We start from the raw sequence: 19392 nt of genomic DNA on the forward strand, positions 1-19392 counted from the left end.
TACGAGCCCATTGAGATTTAGCATCTCTATTGAAAGAGAGTTGTTACATAAGGAAAAAAACATTGCTGTAATTATTTTGCGTATGCACTTTTTAATAGTTTTATTTGGACTAAGACATTGCACAATGATTTACCCTTTCTATTGAAATACAATGGTCGATTCTTACCTATTATATTCCAATTGTGCTTACGGCATTTACGCACAGAGCGAAGGATCCGACATTTCCAGTTCCACCATCTCATGCATCTGGCCACATTTCACTGGGCAACATTCCAGAAGCCAGCATTAACATCAAGGGTGGTGCCAATATTTGCCAAGTACGGAGTTCCCCGATTTCAAAGAACAGGGGGAGCAGGTGGCATGGGTGCGACGGCCCCTTCTTTCTCAGCGATGTTTAGTCAAACAGATACTGCATTTCGGAGGAAGAAGATGCTGTAGCCAAGAGGATGGGACAATTAGGCAGGCTCACGTGACACACAGAAGGAAAAATACTTATTACTGTTTAGCAGTTTAATAAATATGTTAAGGTTAATGAAGGCATGTGGATAGAGTACGTGAACATGTTTTTAACATTAAGAAAATCGAAATCGGTACCATAACCATAGGCCGAATCTCTATCTTTCACATGGTTACAAGTAGATCGCTGTCACAAGCCTGCAACTACAACATCTTCTAACGGAGCGACACATTTTGAATTTTTTTTAAAAAGTGGATTGAATAAAAGAAATTCGACAACAGATAAAAGTGCAGGTAAAGTTTGATTGAATGGCAAAAATAAGTCAATTGGTTCCTGCACACCTGTCCCATAATCACCCATAAGTTCAGTGAGTGGCGGGGGTAAATAATTCCCCCCCCCCACCCAAGTTAGTCAGGATGTGGTCAACAGCCCCCACTGCCTCCTGCGTGCCACCGTCCGTGTGCCACCGTCCATGTCAAAGACTTTGGCCTGAGATGTACGAAGGTCCCATTTTCACACAGCCAAGACACCGTGTACTTCCTTCATCTGCACGATCAACGAGGCGTTCGCTCTGTGCCTAAAGCTGCCAAACGATGAGCCCTGGCATCTTGGCATGTTGGTCAAATTAAGTCCTGCCACCAAATTTCGATTGGTTTTTACGCGGTTCTTTTTTTTCTGGTGCAGTCATTCTGTGCTGCAGCCGAAACCATCGAGCTTACTACACAGGCGCAAGAACTCAACCTAACTTTGGGTTGGGTGAGCCTGGGATTCAAACGCAGGATACCTCAGTGGTTGGCCCCAAGTGCTCCGACATCAGCATCTCACGAGGCACAACCCTGAGCCACTTCTCGTGTTGATGTTTTACAAGTGTAGGAGGCAGAATGAGGTTTTGCAGTCAAATCTCAGAACTGAATCAATTCTGGAACAAAGTATTTTAATGTTTACACGCTCGGTGAAGGCAATGGGGGAGGGGGGGGGGGGGGGTCTGCTCTTAACTTTATCAACGTGGTCATTGATGAGCTACTAACGCCCTCTGCACAATGAGTGCCCAATGAAGGGCGGAATTAAATGCAAAACGCAATGGATTCCATGGATTGAATATCATTTGAGTCAAATCAAGGAGCATTATTATTGTCATTATTTGGCTGCTTATGCCTGTTAAGGGATACCTATGCAAACATTTAATCATTGAGGGACTTGAAAACTACGTGTCAGATTACCAGAAGTTATTAAGGAGAGACTCATGGCCTCATCTGATCCAATGGGAATTGGGGAGGCTTCCAGTGTTAACATACGAATGGATCATGGCGAGCGACGTTTAGCGATGGGTTCACATTGCGCGAACCGCCCACAAAACCTGCAGCTTTTACACAATTTGGCAAACTTGTGGAATAAAACACGATGCACATCTCACGCCAGCCAATTCGATATCGTTCAGCGTTATATATAATAATTACGTGCGCAAGGCTGCATTGTCCAGATTGTATGATATATATAAGAACGTATTCTTATTTCATATTCACAGGACAATGTGTCCTTTGTATTGTTACAAAAAGATTTCGCTTCGATCAACGCAAGATGTGCACCGTCGTTCAGCTGGAAATAAACATCAACCCACCACGATCCGAATTAAAAAGTGGCCCCAAGGTTTCAGAATTCGAGTGTTTAAAATTCAAATTATGAAGGTGGGGCTCGTGTCAATTTGAGACTGCAGTGCTGTAAATGTTTTCAATGGTTTAAAACGACACTTCGCCATGCGCTAAGGCGACAAAGCAAACACACTTTTGAGGTCATGCTTGCCGGCCGCAGTTCTAGTTTTGCACAGTTGAGATTTCCATTTCCACAGCGTATTGCACGTGCTAAACACAATAACAATGTTTCCCGTAAAGAAGATGTTAAAATACCATGTGACATCATTTGCAAGGGTAGACCACTGTGTCAATGTTAGAGCCCAGAGCTCAACAATTGAAATTACATTAAAATTACAAAAATTACGTTTACAAATGAGAAAAGAGATACTCTTATCAATGGGCTTTCGCCTTGTTTTAAGGGTAAATGGTTTTTAAATGTTTGTCCCAAGTGGTTTTTAGGCAGAGATATTAATATTTCCATGCCAGACATATAAAGCTCAAATGTTATATATATTTCATAGACATGTGCATATCTCACACTACACTTTTCATTCGTAAAAATAACCACACTTGTGAACAATTAAAAAACTTAGGCAAAGACGGTGGTACCCAACCACATACCCTTGTAAATGAAATCACAGGCTCCTAAACCTTTGCCGTGCTGTGGGTGGAAATCCCATCAAATGGCTGCAGGAATCATGACCATGCGCGTACTATCCAGCCACTCTGAACACAATGGATCTCGCACAGAGACGTAGGTGGGGGATGGATGTTCGTAGACACGTTGTAAAACACCACAACAGGGAGAACTGGCCATCCTTGAGGATTCTAATCCACCAATACGCAGTTGCTCACCCAGTGTGTACACGTTGTGACGGGCACATGAACCACAAACCCAACTTTTCCCACAGCAAGAACCCCACAGTGCTGAGAGGTCATACCCACACACTACTTCAGTGTCGCAAAATCAATGGCTTTAGCTATATTGGGCACAGATGGCGCAAGCCTGAAACTCTTAAATCTACAGCAATGCCTAGGTTCAATACGAATGCCTTGTTAAACTGGGCTCCACAAGCTGATGTATTTGCAGGTTGAGCAGAATCATAATATTTATTTATACTGTCGGAATCCAATGAGCCTATACAACTCTTTTTTGTAGACGTCCAGCAGAGCATCAGAACCGGCCACTATGTTGTCCGATGAAAACTTGAATGGTGGCACACCACCGCAATGTACGCTACTCGATGGGATTTCTTGCCATCCAGAGAAAGTAATGCCCAGCCCAAAGCCACGACTACATGGGGAGGATGTGGGGGGGGGGGGGGGGGGGCACAAGGTTGTTTGAAATTTTCAAAAAATGGGAAAAAAAACTAGTTATGAAAATTACATTTTGTAAAATTACACCCAAAAATCGCCCCAATGGTTCCGATTTTGTCGACACCTTTGAAAACGTTTGTGCATCATATGATGTATCAATGATGTGATTGGCTTAAGATTACAGCCACACCAACCAGCACGGTGAAGTATGATCAAATCAGCCCCATGACTGAGACACCGCATGGGCAGGCTTTCATCCAGGAGTGGATTGACAAAGGGCTGAAAATTACATTTTCTGGGAGCGGTGATCTGTATACCACGAGCAACTTGCAATGTTTTCATAGGTGAACAACAAAGTGGGCACCCAATACTGCTCATTGAAATCTCGATGCTACCAAACAGCTACGATGCAGCCTTGTGTAACTAGGCATTCGTATATCTTCAGAACGTTAGGCTACATGCGTCCCGTAAGCATATCCCCCTTGCCAAACACACTGTTGGGTTTTTTCGTCCGAAAACTAAGAATTTCTAATTCGGGGTATTTTATTTTCTCAATAAACCACACATGCAATCCAGATCTCATTTGTGGAGAGGTCGCAGGCTCACGAATGCCTGCTTGTGGCCAGATAATAAGATTTCTCACAATCTTAAAATTTAATTCAGTTCCAATTTAATTTTAAAAATACATCTCTTAAACGGGCTGTTTTTTACTGATGTGTTTTGTAGACCACTGTCTGGTCTGCCATGGCTGCTGTATGTTCTGTAACTCCCGGCTTTTACATCCATGTTATGTAGTAAGAAAGCGAGCTTTTGGACACTGTGAACAAATATTCTTAACGCCTTTAAACTGTAATGCACATACTTTCCTCTCGAAGCCTAGCACTGCGCTTTAACCTGGGTTCACACCTCAGCCATTAGTTGACCAATGAGGTTGCATGCAACCGAATCATGTAGACGTCTATGCAATCCAGTCGTGAGCACTTGTGCAATTGGTTCCTGACAGCAGAGACTGCTTTCAAGCAGTCTGAAGCTGTGTATTTCATCGCACGCTGCACATTTGGAACTTCTTGATGTTATAATCCTGTAAAAATGTCCTTTTTGCTCAATCGCTTGCTCAGATGTGGACAAAACGTTTGCAGGCGATAGAGTCGTGCAATTTCAACATCGATTTGTTTGCACAACCTATGGTTTGAGGTGTGCACTCCTTTTGTAGACTGCCTCTTGGGGTTGGGTTGGGGTAGATGGGCTGGTTTTATTTGTATAACCTCCCAGCAAGTATCTCAAGACACCAGGCCTTCACAAAACACAGAAGCCAGTCAGCGATGGGAAACAGCGGCCAGCCTGCCACGGTAAATCACACATCGGATGTAAACCAAACAAAGAAATGTAATCGTAAAATCTCAAGTGGCACTGATAAACCAGTCTCAACTACTGAATTCAGGTAGACAGCAAACATCTTAATAGCTGGCTAGCCAAATCATGAGCCAGCGAGATTATCAACCAGCGAATCAGACAGCAAGCAGGTGATTAGCTAACCAACCAGTCAGCCAAACAATGCAGACAAGCTTCCAACTGCCAAACCAACCAGCGATCCAACGAGTGAACGAGCCAAAGCCAGCACATGCAGCCAGCCGGGGAACAATCCAACCCGCCAAGTTCAAGAGGCAATCCATCCATCCCAAGCGCGAACGACAACTCCGTAAGGTTGCTCCGTCATCTTCTGCTGCCGACCACAAACACTTTAATATAAGCCACTCAAGCCAAGTGTGCACAGGCACCACTAATCGTACACATACAGGCACACCTCCTTAACGACTTCGCATGACTGTACCTTTCCAAACGAGCACGAACACAACTCTCTCAACGACCCAGCTTGGAGCATACTTTCTGAATGCATTATCCAAAAAAAAAACACTTATTCTGATGCTATCCTGAACACCCCCGTCCCATTGACGCAACTCCATTGAAGCTAGCCACCCGGACAGATGTCTATGTGAACACAGCTATCGAAAAAACCTCTCCACCTGAACCACTAGTTTGCTATGCCACTCCTCCACGAAATCACATTTTGCTACGAGCCTATTCTCAACACGGCTACTTTTGAACGCACCTTCATGTGAACAGATCGTGCTGTGACTATCCCTCCTCGTTAAAACATCTCCCCATAACACTAGTATCAGCACACCTAGCTATGAGCACACCAACCTTTATGAGAACAAACCTATGAATACCATCTATGCGAACACACCTCTCAATACTAGCCTGAGCACACCTAACTATGGACACACCATCATGTCAATATATCTATTAAGACACCTCCGTATAAACACCCCCGTTCAACCAGACTCCCTACGACAATGTCAACAGTTGCTGCGTTCTGAAATAATAGTGCCCACCGTCCATCCAAGGCTTGCCCTACAAGCTCAATACAGGCCAACGTGAACGTTTATCACGCAACAATACTGCTCACATCGTGTCCCCCGCATCCCCCCCCCCCACCCCCCCCCCACGATGGGAAAGGCTTCATGGGATAAATCCCACGATATTTATGGAAGCCGCCTAACTTCCACCGAGTCCCGATACAGCCTCATCCTTGGTTTCCAACCGCAACACTGCCCACAACCCTACTTCACCAACACCACTGCCACGAATGGGCATTTCATCCTGATTATTGTCGAAAAAGATTAACCGTGTTCATGAACACTCACGCGTGCACGCACACACTCGCACGGCAGGTCAAAATAATCGTATCCTTATGCTCAAAATGGCTAAAAGAGATGCTCATCTCGAGTGGGAGACCTGAGCTAGAAGTGTCAATTCCACATTAATATGGTAGGGGACAAGTTTTTTTTTGTTTTCCTAATATATATATGTACCAGATGGGCACAAAATTCTGCTGGTCAGAGTAAAGTGTGGTGCCGATGTATAGCGCCAATCCCTGTTATCACAAGTGTATAAAATCTGCAGATATCCGCCCAGCGGATTTTTTTTTTCTAAACCAATAAAAATTTGCATGATTGTTGTTGTTGTTGAAAATGAATGCACGCGACTCCACGTTGACGTGCATGGGGAAGGGGGGAGTGTGTAACACCCCGTCCGGGTGTGTACATAGATAGTCGGGGGGGGGGGCATGCCTGTGTCACAATGTGCATGCGGCTGCAGTGTCGACCTGAATGTACCCTGAATGTGCAGAAAGGGTGGGGAGGGGGGAGGAATATCTGCCAACATATGTGTTGGTCTCGGGTGTAATGCATGTCAAGGTCTGCGAGTACGTGTCTTGCACACGTCAGCATGTGTGCAATTCTAATGAAACACCGGTGTATTCCTTGGGGGTTTTTTTTAAGAACCCGCTGTGTTTCAGTAGATAATGAGCATACAATATTTAGCATGTAAATAAAATGTGAAACCTAAAGATTATAACACCGGCAAACACAAATTCGGTATTCCGCATTCTGATCACGTCAAGATTTATGGTTTTGCAAAGTTTGCAATTCCATGCCCATCCCCTACATAAACATGCACATATACAAAAGTAGGTAACCACACACACTTATGTATACACACAAATATAGAAATGGTATGTATATATATGTACCAACATATGTAGAGAATATGCCGCATATATATACGGGTATATACTGCTGTAGAAAAGGGACAAATCCAATTTTGAATTGGGAGACGATAAAAACCACAGCGCCCAGTGCACGTGTTTCAATATACAGGGACTCCTCGATTTAAGAACGAGTTAGGTTCCAGAGGTCTATTCGTAAGTCGATTTGTTCGTAAGTCCAACTTTACTCCTGTCGATTCCAAACATGTTGTACGGCGTGTACACTAAACACAGGGAATGGCTTTAAAAGTTGTATAATCTCCTGTAGATGTCACTGGTTCTTCATCTTCTGCAGATGCAGATGCCACCACCGCCGCCATCTATTGCACAGCGGTTGAACTTACGACTCTCAGTCCGAACAGGCAACTGTACATACGGACAGGTTTGTCCGTATCTCTGAAAGCTCATAAGTCAAATGTTCGTAAGTAGAGGAGCCCTGCATCGAACTAAAGCATCATCACAAGGAGGCAGCGTAAAAGGAACAAGAAATGCCCACGTTGCCCAAGATTTTGAGAACGTAACACATCGCTCCCCAAGTCTGTTATTGTTAGTAATTCATAATGTGGCCAAAGACCTCAAGGGAATTACATGGTCGAGATGAAATAAAATCCTTGAAACATGAGAATCCTGCAAGATGAACGCAAGATATAGCAGATTTCCTGGGTACGATCCACACACACACATGCCTCTCGTACAAATTTAACCCTCACCTCTCGTGACCCGTGGATAAGCTCGGCTGTACAGGGCCAAATGCGAAAGAGCAACGGGAGGATTCATCCCCTTTCTAACATTTTCTAAAAAATGATACAGTATACATAGCACGCGCGCACACACACACGCATTAATACATTACATGTATATGCATAAACTCCCGACATCTAACATCATGAATAATAAAATATACGCAATGTAAAATGGCATTAACTTCACGTTGTATTATTCTCGCTAATGCAGCATTATCTTAAAATCATGCCTAATATCCCATGAAATATATTCTATATGTGCACACTACAAACTGTACATTACAATGAGCAGAGCTGAGCCTGGGAGACGAGTGGCGTGTCCAACACAGGACTTTCACACGAAGCAAGGAGAAAACGCGCGTGTGTGAGTGAGTCTCAGTGCACGGGGGGGGGGGGGGAAGGGGGGTTTCCATCTTTTTGGTTGACCAAAGCCAGACCCCACAAGGTGCAAGCTGAGCAAACACAGGTCCAGCTGCGTAGCACGGTTGACGACGTACGGCGAGAAAAAAGTTCTCACACACATGTACGAGGCACTGCGGCCAGCAATGCAATTTGGTTAGAGACGCATTATCAGACCCATCATGCCGATGCCGCATTCAATCTGCAAGGGTCGAGATTGTGAACTGGCCAGATTCAAAACCAGAGAGATGGAAACTATTGTGCACCGATCACTCAAACCTGTTAAGAGTTTTGAAAAAATTATTTTCAATTCCAGTTTTTTACATAAAACTTTTCTTTCTAAACACCGGGGCAAACAATGACATCTACCTTCACCTTTCTGAACAACGGATACAGTAGTAAGCATGAAGCGATTCACACTTGGCCCCCTCTCTCTCTCCCTACCACTTCAATTGTATGACTTGTGGAGGCATCATCAAAGAGGTCTTGGCTTCACAAAAGAAAATTCATTATCTTGTATGATAGCTTGTACTGTCCATGTCTTTTGTACTGTCGGTTGTATAATTTCATTTGTACTGTCTGCATTGTCTCCATTGCAGTTTGTATATTAATACTACAAACAAGAAAGTACAATCGAGACCTTGCCAGAGCACTAAAGCAGACCGCCCGTCTCCGTGGTTTCATTGTTACTGTTTGTACGGTACTATTAATCTCATTTACAAAATCTCAACCGTCTGTTGTCATTTTCAACTTGTGGCTTATTTGTTCTATTAGCTATAAATGAAACTTCTATGAACTGCGGGCTACGAATCGAACGTAAAAAAGATCCCAAAATGCACAAGTCAATGCACGTATCGCAAACTTAAGAATTCAAATCGACGAATCTATGCAATGTTACATCCATTCCAGGAGCCTACTTCCCCAATTGTGCCACCCCCTCACCGCAAAACAATTTTCCTTTATCCTCACATATCTCTTCCCCTGACACCAGGCCAGACAGAACGCCAGACAGACGGCCATAGAGAGAACCCGAGCAAGACAATGGGCATAAAAGGACACTCCCCCTATACACCAAGTGAAAGAGGACGACACACAATCCTGGCACAAACACTACGTCTAACACACGACCCTCCCAGATGCCAGGCGAAACAATGCAGCCCTCCGAGACACCAGGTCTAAAGGGAATCTTCTCGAAACACAAGGCCAGACGAGCAGTCACAGTACACGAGGCCACACATTGACCCCCATCTCACTGGACATCAGGCCAACTCAGGTCCTATGGAACACCAGGCCAGACATCATGCACGTTTACAAGGACACACACGGCCACAATGGGTTTTCCTCGAGCCACTTCGAAAGGGGACTTCTAAGACACCAAAGACAGAGCAGCCTGTCCTAGACATGCACACTGCAGGAACTGTGGTTGGCAGGCTGGCAAGTAGAATCGCAGAGCAGCAGCAGCACTCCATCCATTAGACACAGGACACAGTGTTACAGCAAGACAAATAACTATTTATATATAATATATAGTGTGTGTGTATATATAAGGCACTGGGACTGAACATTAACTCCACCTCTTGAGTGAGAAGGTGAGAGTGAGGAGGAGAAAAGGGAACGAGTAGGGAGGGGGTTGGAGAGACGCGAGTGCAATGGGGGGTTGGGGGGGGTTGCGTGGAGAGGGGGGGGTGGGTAATTTTCCCCACCGCCCCTGCATTCAACCGTTGCCCCCGGTCAAAACATTTGCAAGGACCCCCCCCACCCGCCCGCCCCAAAACCCCCCACAACTCCATTCTCCCCCCACCACTATAAGTGCGCTTTTGCATTCCGCGCAAGTGAGCTAAAACGAGCTAACACGGGTTTACACAACTGCGTACACAAAACGAACGCATTACGACCATACCCAAGCTATGATTCTGCAACACCAGTATATATACTAGGTCATATGTTTTTTCTTCCAAAAATCAAAAAACAGCACGCACGCACACACGCGGACGCATATAATGTCAATAATGATAAACCAAACGGCACTATTTTTGTGTAAGAGTGTACGCGCACTCGTACACACACTTCAAGCATAATAAACATGATCGGATCGCCTACAAAAAAAATGCACGGCACACCACCACAAAAAACGCACGGGTAAAACCTAGAGCCGACACAGTGACACCGAGTAATACACGATTAGCACACCACACCGGGTGACGACAAACACATACACGCGAGGGCTTCATAAAAACCAGCCCCGTGTAAAACTTAATTACAATTAAGAAGATTTAGTTAATTAGTAAAACGATCACGTGAAGACAATAGTAAAAGTTTTAAAAAACGTAACAAATAAAATACAGGCCACATTCGCTGGCCTCCGCAGATCCCACACGCGTAGTAACTAGCCCACAGCACAACTGGACATGTTAACACAGAACGGTCGGCTCCAGCCATGATTAAGCATAACCTCTGCAACCTCTAACACCTAAGCAAAAACTTCGGACTCCTAAATGCTATACGAATAAATTTCAGCCTCTTTAATTATTGACGTCTACACCTTAAGGCCTATAAAGCAGCTCTAAGTTTTTGTTAAATCTTTACTGTATAGCCACCCGTACTGAAAACTTTAAATGTATAACGTCCAAAAATTAACACCGGTCCTGTAACCCCAAGCTTATAAGCGCAATACCTGACTATGCTCACAGCCGACACAAACAGAACTGGCCTTCGTTTTTTTTATCCAACACGCGCGTAAAGTACAGGGGAGGGGGGTCGGCCAGGGGATCGATGACTCTCTTAAAATTCTCTACCCGGGTCGGGTGTCACATGTACAACTCGGTTTCATATAGCGTCGAAATACAAAAAAGGGGGTCGCAATCCGTACGCTGCATCCAATTGCGCGCGGGCGCGCATCGCGGGAAGGCACCGCTGGCCGAGTGAAATCAGCTCACGCGCCATTCCGATCGGCGTCGCCCACTATGCCTTACCACACTTTAGTCTATTGCCTGTCACGTAGTCTCGATGCATGTAACAAATGCCTATTGCTCTCTTACCACCACATGGGTCTCTCAATACGTACATAAAACATGCACGCACTCACACACGCAAACAAACACTTACAGCAGTTAAGTTGTTCTTCCAGACACACACTGCGTGCAATAGAGAACAAAACGGCACGTAACGTCTAACATGATAGAACGTGTACTTTGAATATTGAGAAGGGTATGGTTGGACCAACCCCGCAAACACTTAGTCAACGGAGAGTTTGTTTAACATTTTTGAAATTAAAAACTAGTAAAAGCCATTAAGTTTTAAATAATAACAATTATCACCATTACCAATACAGAGTAAATCCATCAATGCTCTTTTAAGTAAAAGGAAGTCACCAATCAAAACAGAATTTCAGTATCTACACGAGCATAGACAGTGGACACAATAAAACATCCCTTTCCAGCCTAAGTCGACCTTGGGGCGAGTGCTGTTAGGGAAGTTCTATTGAGGCCAGCATGGCATATAAATCGGTGGTGTTGGTGGTGTTCAGAACCACACGCATCCGCTTATAATAGTTCCGGAGTGCTGGTGTGTTGGCCAATATACACTGGCTGATTCAATTATGCTTAAGCGGACCAATTGTAGACCAGGGTTAGGTATCGCACCCTTTGTCGTTCCCCCGCACCTCCGATTAGCACGGTCGGCTACGTACGGTGCGAAAGAAGTTCAACATACATACACACATGCACACAAGCAACAGACAATAGTAACGACACACACTCAAAACACAATCAACCTCCCCACACTTTAAAAAACACAAATACCGTACACACTTGACACACAAATTCATAACGGAACAGCAAAGTACAAAGCATTGCCATGGCACTGCTTTAAGAAGGCCAACCATGGCAAGTTAGCTTCGATATAAAAACAAACAAAAATTTGTTCAAGCACATACAATACACACCACATCGAGATAAATGTGTATTTTGACGCTATAAAAAATTGTATTGCATACATAGAGTTCTGCATTTTTGTCATTGTTACAAAATAGTTTGTCGTTAAATGCTTACTCTGATGAAAAAGATAAAAATGCAGTTTTTAATGGGGTTGCATTAATGATCAAATTTGTTCAATACAATTTTCATTCACGACAGAAAGTGCACATTGGCAGCGACTTGCACGTTGAGTGTGAAAAATTATTTTCACTTTTCACGAAATTACAAAGTTCGTGAAAGCACGACTCATAAGTCAATATTGTAAAATGTCAGCTCGTAAAAAGTACATACATGATTAAAACCTGTTAAAGTCAGAGTTGAAAATACATATTTCTTATTTGAATTCCCCCAAAAATATTTTCTTGGGAGAAACATTTGGTAAATATTACTGCGTGGCCTTAAGGTCAATGTGTCCACAAAGGTTACTTTTTTGTTTTAAACCAAAACAGAGCCCAGTTCCATTCTTTGGCAGTTTCTTAGGGAGCATTACTCAGAAGCTCTGCTGTAAACCTATTCGTACCAAGTGGGCACTGGGTGCTACTGCAATAGTGTAAATAAAAAATGTGAAAAACACCCTCTGGTAATCACGAGCCACGGCTACAAAGCAGGAAAATTAAATTAATGGAAAAGGTCTCTCATGGGCCTTAATAAGTTATATTAAAATACATATCTTTTGACAATGCAGAACTCTAGGTAAACAAATGTACATTCCCAGATGTAAACCTCATTCTGTATCACGGAGGAACAGATCATTCAATCCTAGTTGAATGTTTAATTTCGATGGGATCCACCATCTTCGTACCCCGACCCCTACCCCCCTCCCCCCACCCCACAAACCTCCGTAATAAAAATTCGGAGACGCCACTCGCTCAGCCCCACAAGATCATCACATGTAGGTGAACGTGCCGATCTTGCCGGGGCTGAGCGGGTAGCCCGTGTAGATTGCCGAGCCCTGCGATGCTCCTAGGTACGGCGCCCTCACTGGCAAAGCGGCAAAGTGCGGAGAGGGCAGAACGCGGTGACCGATGGCCACCAGGGCGCCCGGGAAACCAGCGCCAGGGCCAGCGCAGCCACGACCCTGGGGGGGTGCAGCAGGACCCCCGGCGGAAGGATGCGGGGGCCCCACCAGGTGGGCCGCGTAGGTGTAGAGGTGCGTCTGTGCGGGCGGCGGCGGGGGAGGTGCTGCCAGGTGGGTGTGCAGCGCGTGCGGGGGGCTCGCGTGCGGGAAGCAGTAGGGAGCGATGTACGCCTGCTGGCGACGGGCGCTTATGCCCGACGGGGGCTAAGAACGAACACACACGCACATGTACGTACACAGTCAGATACACGGAGACAGAGATAAACATTAACAACAGCAGCAGCAGCAATGAGAGTCACCATTCACAACAGCACCTTGTGCCAAAGTTTGGTTTACTATGTATTTATAAATTAAAAACTAAAGCAAGGATGCAAAAAAAAACACACACACACAGCCATGCGCAAGAACAAAGCTAATTATGCATTGGACAAGAGTCCAGGGTTCCCCGAGCCACCAGGGAACTTCTCTTTGTTACAGCTCTCACCTGGCTGAGGTTCAAGGGCTGCTGCTGGTGCTGACTGTGGCTTCCCCGGTGAGGAAGGCCATGCTGCCCAGCCCCCGGCAAACCTAACCTGACTCCCCGGCCCCCAACACCACATGCATCTGTTGGCGCACACACACACATATACAATGACACCCAATTTAGTCTTAAACTAAGGCGCTTGAAATGTATATTTTGGCAGGCAACATAATAAAATAAGCGTGTTCTGGTGGGCCACGCGATGTCATGTCAGGTGTATAGATGTTATCACTTGACATGGCACCGTGACGTCACAACATCTGTGCATGTGACCAATCATCTGGATCGCTCATCTACAGGTCACTATTTCATCTCTCATTAGAATCTCTTTACGTGTAGGCGAGCTAAGACCGATCATAGCTCGGTGGGTCCATTCTGGGAGCTCTCACTAGCCACATCTTGGAAGAGGGTCACCACTTGAAGAAGGTTGGGGGCAAGTGCTGTTGGCAAGGCACTATTACAAACAGCCAGTTGGATACCAAGCATGAGCCAAACGCAAAATGCGTCGGCCAAGCTTGTCTCCGCAGAAGTGGTGCCGATGCACAGCACCGACTTATTAGCCATGCGAGAGGGCATCAGGACAGTAAAACGTGTTTGCAAGGCAGACCTGGGATGCAAAGATCATACGTAACATGAATGTCACTATGAGATCTCTTTTACCAGTGGCAAAATATAGTAGTAGGTTTTTACCCTTTTAAAAGGGTAAAAACCTACTACAACATGAATGTCAATTCAGAAAAAAAGAAAACAATCTTCCTCAGCATAGAAAATTATTTCACGATAAAACATTAACTGCTTGAAAACAATCAGTATAATACTATTGATGTATTGGAAGAGGTTTGTAATTGCATTTATAACTCGAGAACTTACACGCCAAAAGAATGGCATACAAGTACTATTTTTACACTGAGTTTGTTCTTGGAAAGGGCAAATGTCACCTCACCTGGAAAATGGGCACATTTAATATGGAGGGATGCTGGAATTACATAAACAATTCTAATCGGTCATTCCGTCAATAATGTTTTGAAAGACAAACGTCTTTCATTATTTCAACAATAGAATGATGATTGTTTGTAATTAATTTCCTCGTTTAAGCTAACATAAGCTAACCAGCAATTCCATTTTATTGACGATACATTTCACATTTTAGATTTGGGCTATGATAACATCACACAAAGGCCCCCCTTTACTCTTGAAAATAACGTCACAATGATCTCTTTCATCCACTTCACACCCTACGGGTGATTGTAGATATTGAACCGTTTTTTTTTCTTTGACAGGTAAGGCCCACTGAGATATACATCTCTTTTTTTCGAAGCGACCTGGCGACAAATGATAGCTCAGCGAAGTGAATTATCGCGAGGAAATATATCGCAGCCAAATAATCTCAACGCATTTTGTTGACAAATGTGGAGGGAAAAACCGGAGGGCACGGAGAAAAAATCCACGCGACCACGGGGAGAGAGAAGATGCAAAATTCCAAATATACCAGGCGAGGTAGTTAACAGCTAACCACCCTGCCGCCTGTACATGGTGCAGCACCGTACGTACCGAGAGTGATCTTGTCTGTGTGCTGGTGCTGCAGGGGCTGCACCATGGCTGAGGGGGGCGCTAGCTTCCTGTACCCCCAGTCCCCTGCGGGCGACGGACGGCCTGCGGGTGATGGGGAGCCACTCTCGGGGGAGTCGCACACCGTCACGCAGCCGATAGGGGTCTGCTGGTGGCCGTTGGCTTGGCTGCAGACAGATTAAAGGGAACGAGTGCCAAACACACGTGTCCACGCCATGAGTACAAGTGCATAGACAAAGATCCCCTTACAGACTGTTGGGGCAAGTGCTGTTAGCGTGCACCTATGAAGGCTGTCATGGCACACAAGGGGGTGGGGGTCTCCAGCACCAGTGACGATGTTTACACATTGCGCCAGGTACTCAATTGAGACCGAGTCGACATAGGGGAGAAGCCCAGGACCAGTTCAGGTATTCGTCACTGGTGTTGGCCGTGAGCGGGAATCGAACAACTGTACGTTTAAACAACAACAGCTCAGGCGCTGGTCCGACAGCCCGCACCTGCACGTGCGCTCCTCCCTTTCCGTGTCCGTGTCGCTGCTGATGGTGATGACGCTGGTGCTGGGGCTGGGCGTGTCCGTGATGACGATGGTGTGGGCGCCCCGGTGGGCCCCGGGCGGGGCGCACCACACTGCGCCAGAGCTGCTGCCCTGAGACGGGGGGCTCCCGCGCACCACCGTGCAGTGCGGGAGGAGCGCGGTGGCGGCGGATCCCGAGGGGGCCAGAGGGGGCGTCGGCGGGGAGCAGTTCTCCTTGTTGCTCCGCTTGTGCTCCCCCCCGGTTTGGCTGCAGGCAGCACTGCGCACGCGCGGAACGCAGAGTGTAGAACGGAAGGCACGTGAACGCAGAAACGCAATACGATTTTACTTCGTGTCTCAAGAAGCAATGTTAAAGTTGCACACAGGGCTTGGGAATCTATCGGCCGTGGGCTCTATCCGATCCACAACTTCATGTCACCCAGTCTTGCAGCCACACGACACGCTAGTTTGAAACGGCCCGCAAATGATATTTGTCTGTCAATGCATCTTAGCCGCACTAATTGGGTAACAGAGGGGAATATTTCTGACCTGACAAACTCGTGTTTGTAATTTTAGCATGCTCAGGTCACTTCCGTCACTGCCAGGGCCTTGTGTTAGTAAATGAAAGTGCGAATTAGCCACGGGAAAGAAAATGTTCCCCAGCAGCCCTGTTATAGAGAAGCGGTCATTCATAGTCAGAGCAAACGAGGTCCTACTCTTGTTCTCTTCCCAAACACACATGGACGTGTGTCGGTGCAGCTTTGAGTGCAACATGTACGTATATTCAGTGTGTTGTCCATATACACACACGTGTGCACGTGTAACAGTACATGTCAACTTTTCAGTGAGAGAGTTCTTGCATGCTTGCTTTTCACGCACTTGTAGACATCTGCTTGCTATTGCATGCACCTGTGTATGTGTACCTGTGCGGTTCTGCATGTGCTACCTGTAAGTAAGGTACATGTCAACGTTAACAAATGCTAGTGTACTTGCATATACATATGCTGAAAATCGGGCGTAAAAGCTTGTGTACAATCACGTGCGTGCACTCACCGGCAAGACTTGGGCTTGTGCTTGCGTGTGCCGTGAACCAGCGATGGGGGCTGCTGGTGCTGCTGGTGGTGGTGCTGCTGTTGGTGCCGCTGTTGCTGTTGATGCTGCTGCTGTTGGTGCTGATGCTGCTGCTGTTGGTGCTGATGCTGCTGGTGTTGATGCTGCTGCTGTTGCTGCTGCATCACGTGTGGCCCTGCCACGCCTCCGACCCCGACAGCCACACCGAGGGGGGGTCCTCCAGGGAGCGTGACGCGCCCTGCCAGGATCGGTGGCTGCTGCACCAGCGCCCCGTACGACGCTCGGTGCGGGTGAGGTGCCCTGTACAGAACATGCAGCAGGTGGAAGTCAAGTTGAGACTGGAAGTGTGTTTACTTGCCGAATGCAACAATATTTCTTGCCAGCCAATTTGCCTTTCATAATTTGGATGCTGTTTTTTTCCCTCCTGAGAAATCTCCTATTTGATAACCAGTCTCTCACACTGGAAGGCAATGAGTGAATGATTGGCTAATCCTAGTCTTGTGGTCAAGCAATACGACCACAATATCTGGAATTACATCGTTTTAAAAATAAATTTTTTTGGTTGCTTGAAACAAAACTTTACAACATTGATACGAGTGAAAATACAGCAAGTTTGTAACCAGTGGGATCAGATTAGATTAGATTAGAACCCTAGAGTTAAAGTTAGCCTCATTTGCAAGAGTGAACCGAGGTATCTGGCTGCAGCAGGAGCAAAACACAATTATCAAATAAAAGTGACCTCATATTCGTCAATAGTACTGCCTTATTAAGAGGGAAAAAGAGATCAATATTAAGTATTCTTTATACGTAATATAGTATAATATTACACGTGATGAATAACACAGACACTCCGTGATACAAGAAGTAGAAAGGATAAATATAAATTCAACGAGATAAGAAATAAAAGACAGAATTCCAAGATAGAGTTAAGAATCTAGAGACAATGATCACTCTATTAAGTATCTACTCTACAGCTTTTTAACATGACTGACAATTACCCAGTCTTCTCCTAGTTCGGGGAATATCATATTTATAAATTAATTATTCTAGCTTACCAGTTTCAAAACTTCTATAGAAAATGATTTGTAGATAACAGCTTCAAAAGCGGATGTAGGATGGGCTGCACTTGGGGATTTTTAAAATGAAATTTCTTTCTGCAATTAAACACGTGCTACAAATTGAGTGTTTTACAACTTTATAGCCTAATTAGGTTTATACACTAATCTGGAGTGTTAAACTCTTGCTGCCCAGTGATACATGTAGAGATAAATATGACACAAGCGTCCAAGCAGCGGGTTAAGGGAATGCGATGATATGCGGCCATTAGGGGTCACTGTTGTCTGTGTTGAAAGTTCCCCTCCGCAGGTGCAAGGAAAGAAACACTGTGAATGATGACCGATGCATGCGCCAACCCGACATTCAGAAAAAAAAATGCAAACCGCTTTGTGGAAAGTGAGCAGTAATTTATCTAAGAAATGGCTAACACTGGAAATGTGGATTTCCATCACTGCAGCAAGACAATTTCTCATGGAGATGAGAAGTTGCCAATGACCGATTCTGCAAAGGGACACCAACATTTTTGAGTTTGGCACGACGTAGTAGTGCAGAGTATTGGTACAGTATGGTTTTGTGCAGTGGCAAATGATACACATGCTGTTGTAGTGTGTAGGGTTGTGTGATATGTTAATGCTATGGTATAGACGATATGAAAACCGTGATAATTATATCGTTAGTTTTGTTAAAATATCATATCGTTAAAATTCATACCAAATAGTTTTGTTAAAAATGACATCGCGGCAATACTAGGGGTGTGGCATCACGTGTGAAGTGACGTAATGAGGCGAGGTTACCTCCAGTCGGTGAGGGACTCGGCGAGAACCGGAGGAGGTGGGGGAGCGGCCAACTGCTGCCAGGTTGGCAGGAGAATCTGCTGGGCTCCGCTGGGCCATGCCTGCACAGCATCCAAATACAACACGACCACAATAACACACGTCACCACAGTCAGATACACATTCAAATTACAATCACAATTGCACACATAGCCAGAATGACAATAACAGTCATACCTACATTCACAACTACAAAAACACAACGACAACTACACAAATGACCAATGCACACACCTAAAAAGATATACACAATCACCGTTACACAAGTACTCCCACTTATATACACGGCCACAATTAAACACTCAATTATGAATGCACATAACCACAATACTGGCACACAAATCGACACAAACAACAACTAAGCATAACCACGCATAATATCAATCATCCACATTTAAATGCTTGATGATATAAGAGATTGATGCCATCAAGAATGGATTGACCACATCAGAGATTGGTGCCAGAAATATGTGCACCACTTGACCATATTGGTACAAGACAGAGGAAAGAGTGGAAACGAAATCTACAGTGGAGACCTCTGGGCTATCTGCCCACAGACTGTGATGATGATGATGACATTCAAATGCACCATCGCAATTGCACACAACACTTCAAAAAAT

General features: G+C 45.2%; 1 protein-coding gene across 1 annotated transcript in view; it reads right to left on the minus strand.

Moving 5' to 3' along the window:
* Positions 1-9930: 9930 nt before the first annotated feature.
* The window catches only part of LOC133347535 (homeodomain-interacting protein kinase 2-like), a 33116-nt gene continuing 23654 nt past the window's right edge, over positions 9931-19392 (minus strand). The window contains exons 12-17 of the mRNA XM_061559875.1: positions 18734-18834; positions 16866-17183; positions 15796-16092; positions 15281-15465; positions 13694-13812; positions 9931-13413 (exon numbers count right to left, since the gene is read on the minus strand). Coding sequence (XP_061415859.1) covers positions 13018-13413; positions 13694-13812; positions 15281-15465; positions 15796-16092; positions 16866-17183; positions 18734-18834 — 1416 coding nt within the window. The 3' untranslated portion in view covers positions 9931-13017. The remainder of the gene's footprint in view (positions 13414-13693; positions 13813-15280; positions 15466-15795; positions 16093-16865; positions 17184-18733; positions 18835-19392) is intronic.

Source organism: Lethenteron reissneri, chromosome 26, assembly GCF_015708825.2.
Source record: "Lethenteron reissneri isolate LAM-NWPU_2019-01 chromosome 26, ASM1570882v1, whole genome shotgun sequence".
Lineage (NCBI taxonomy): Eukaryota > Metazoa > Chordata > Hyperoartia > Petromyzontiformes > Petromyzontidae > Lethenteron > Lethenteron reissneri.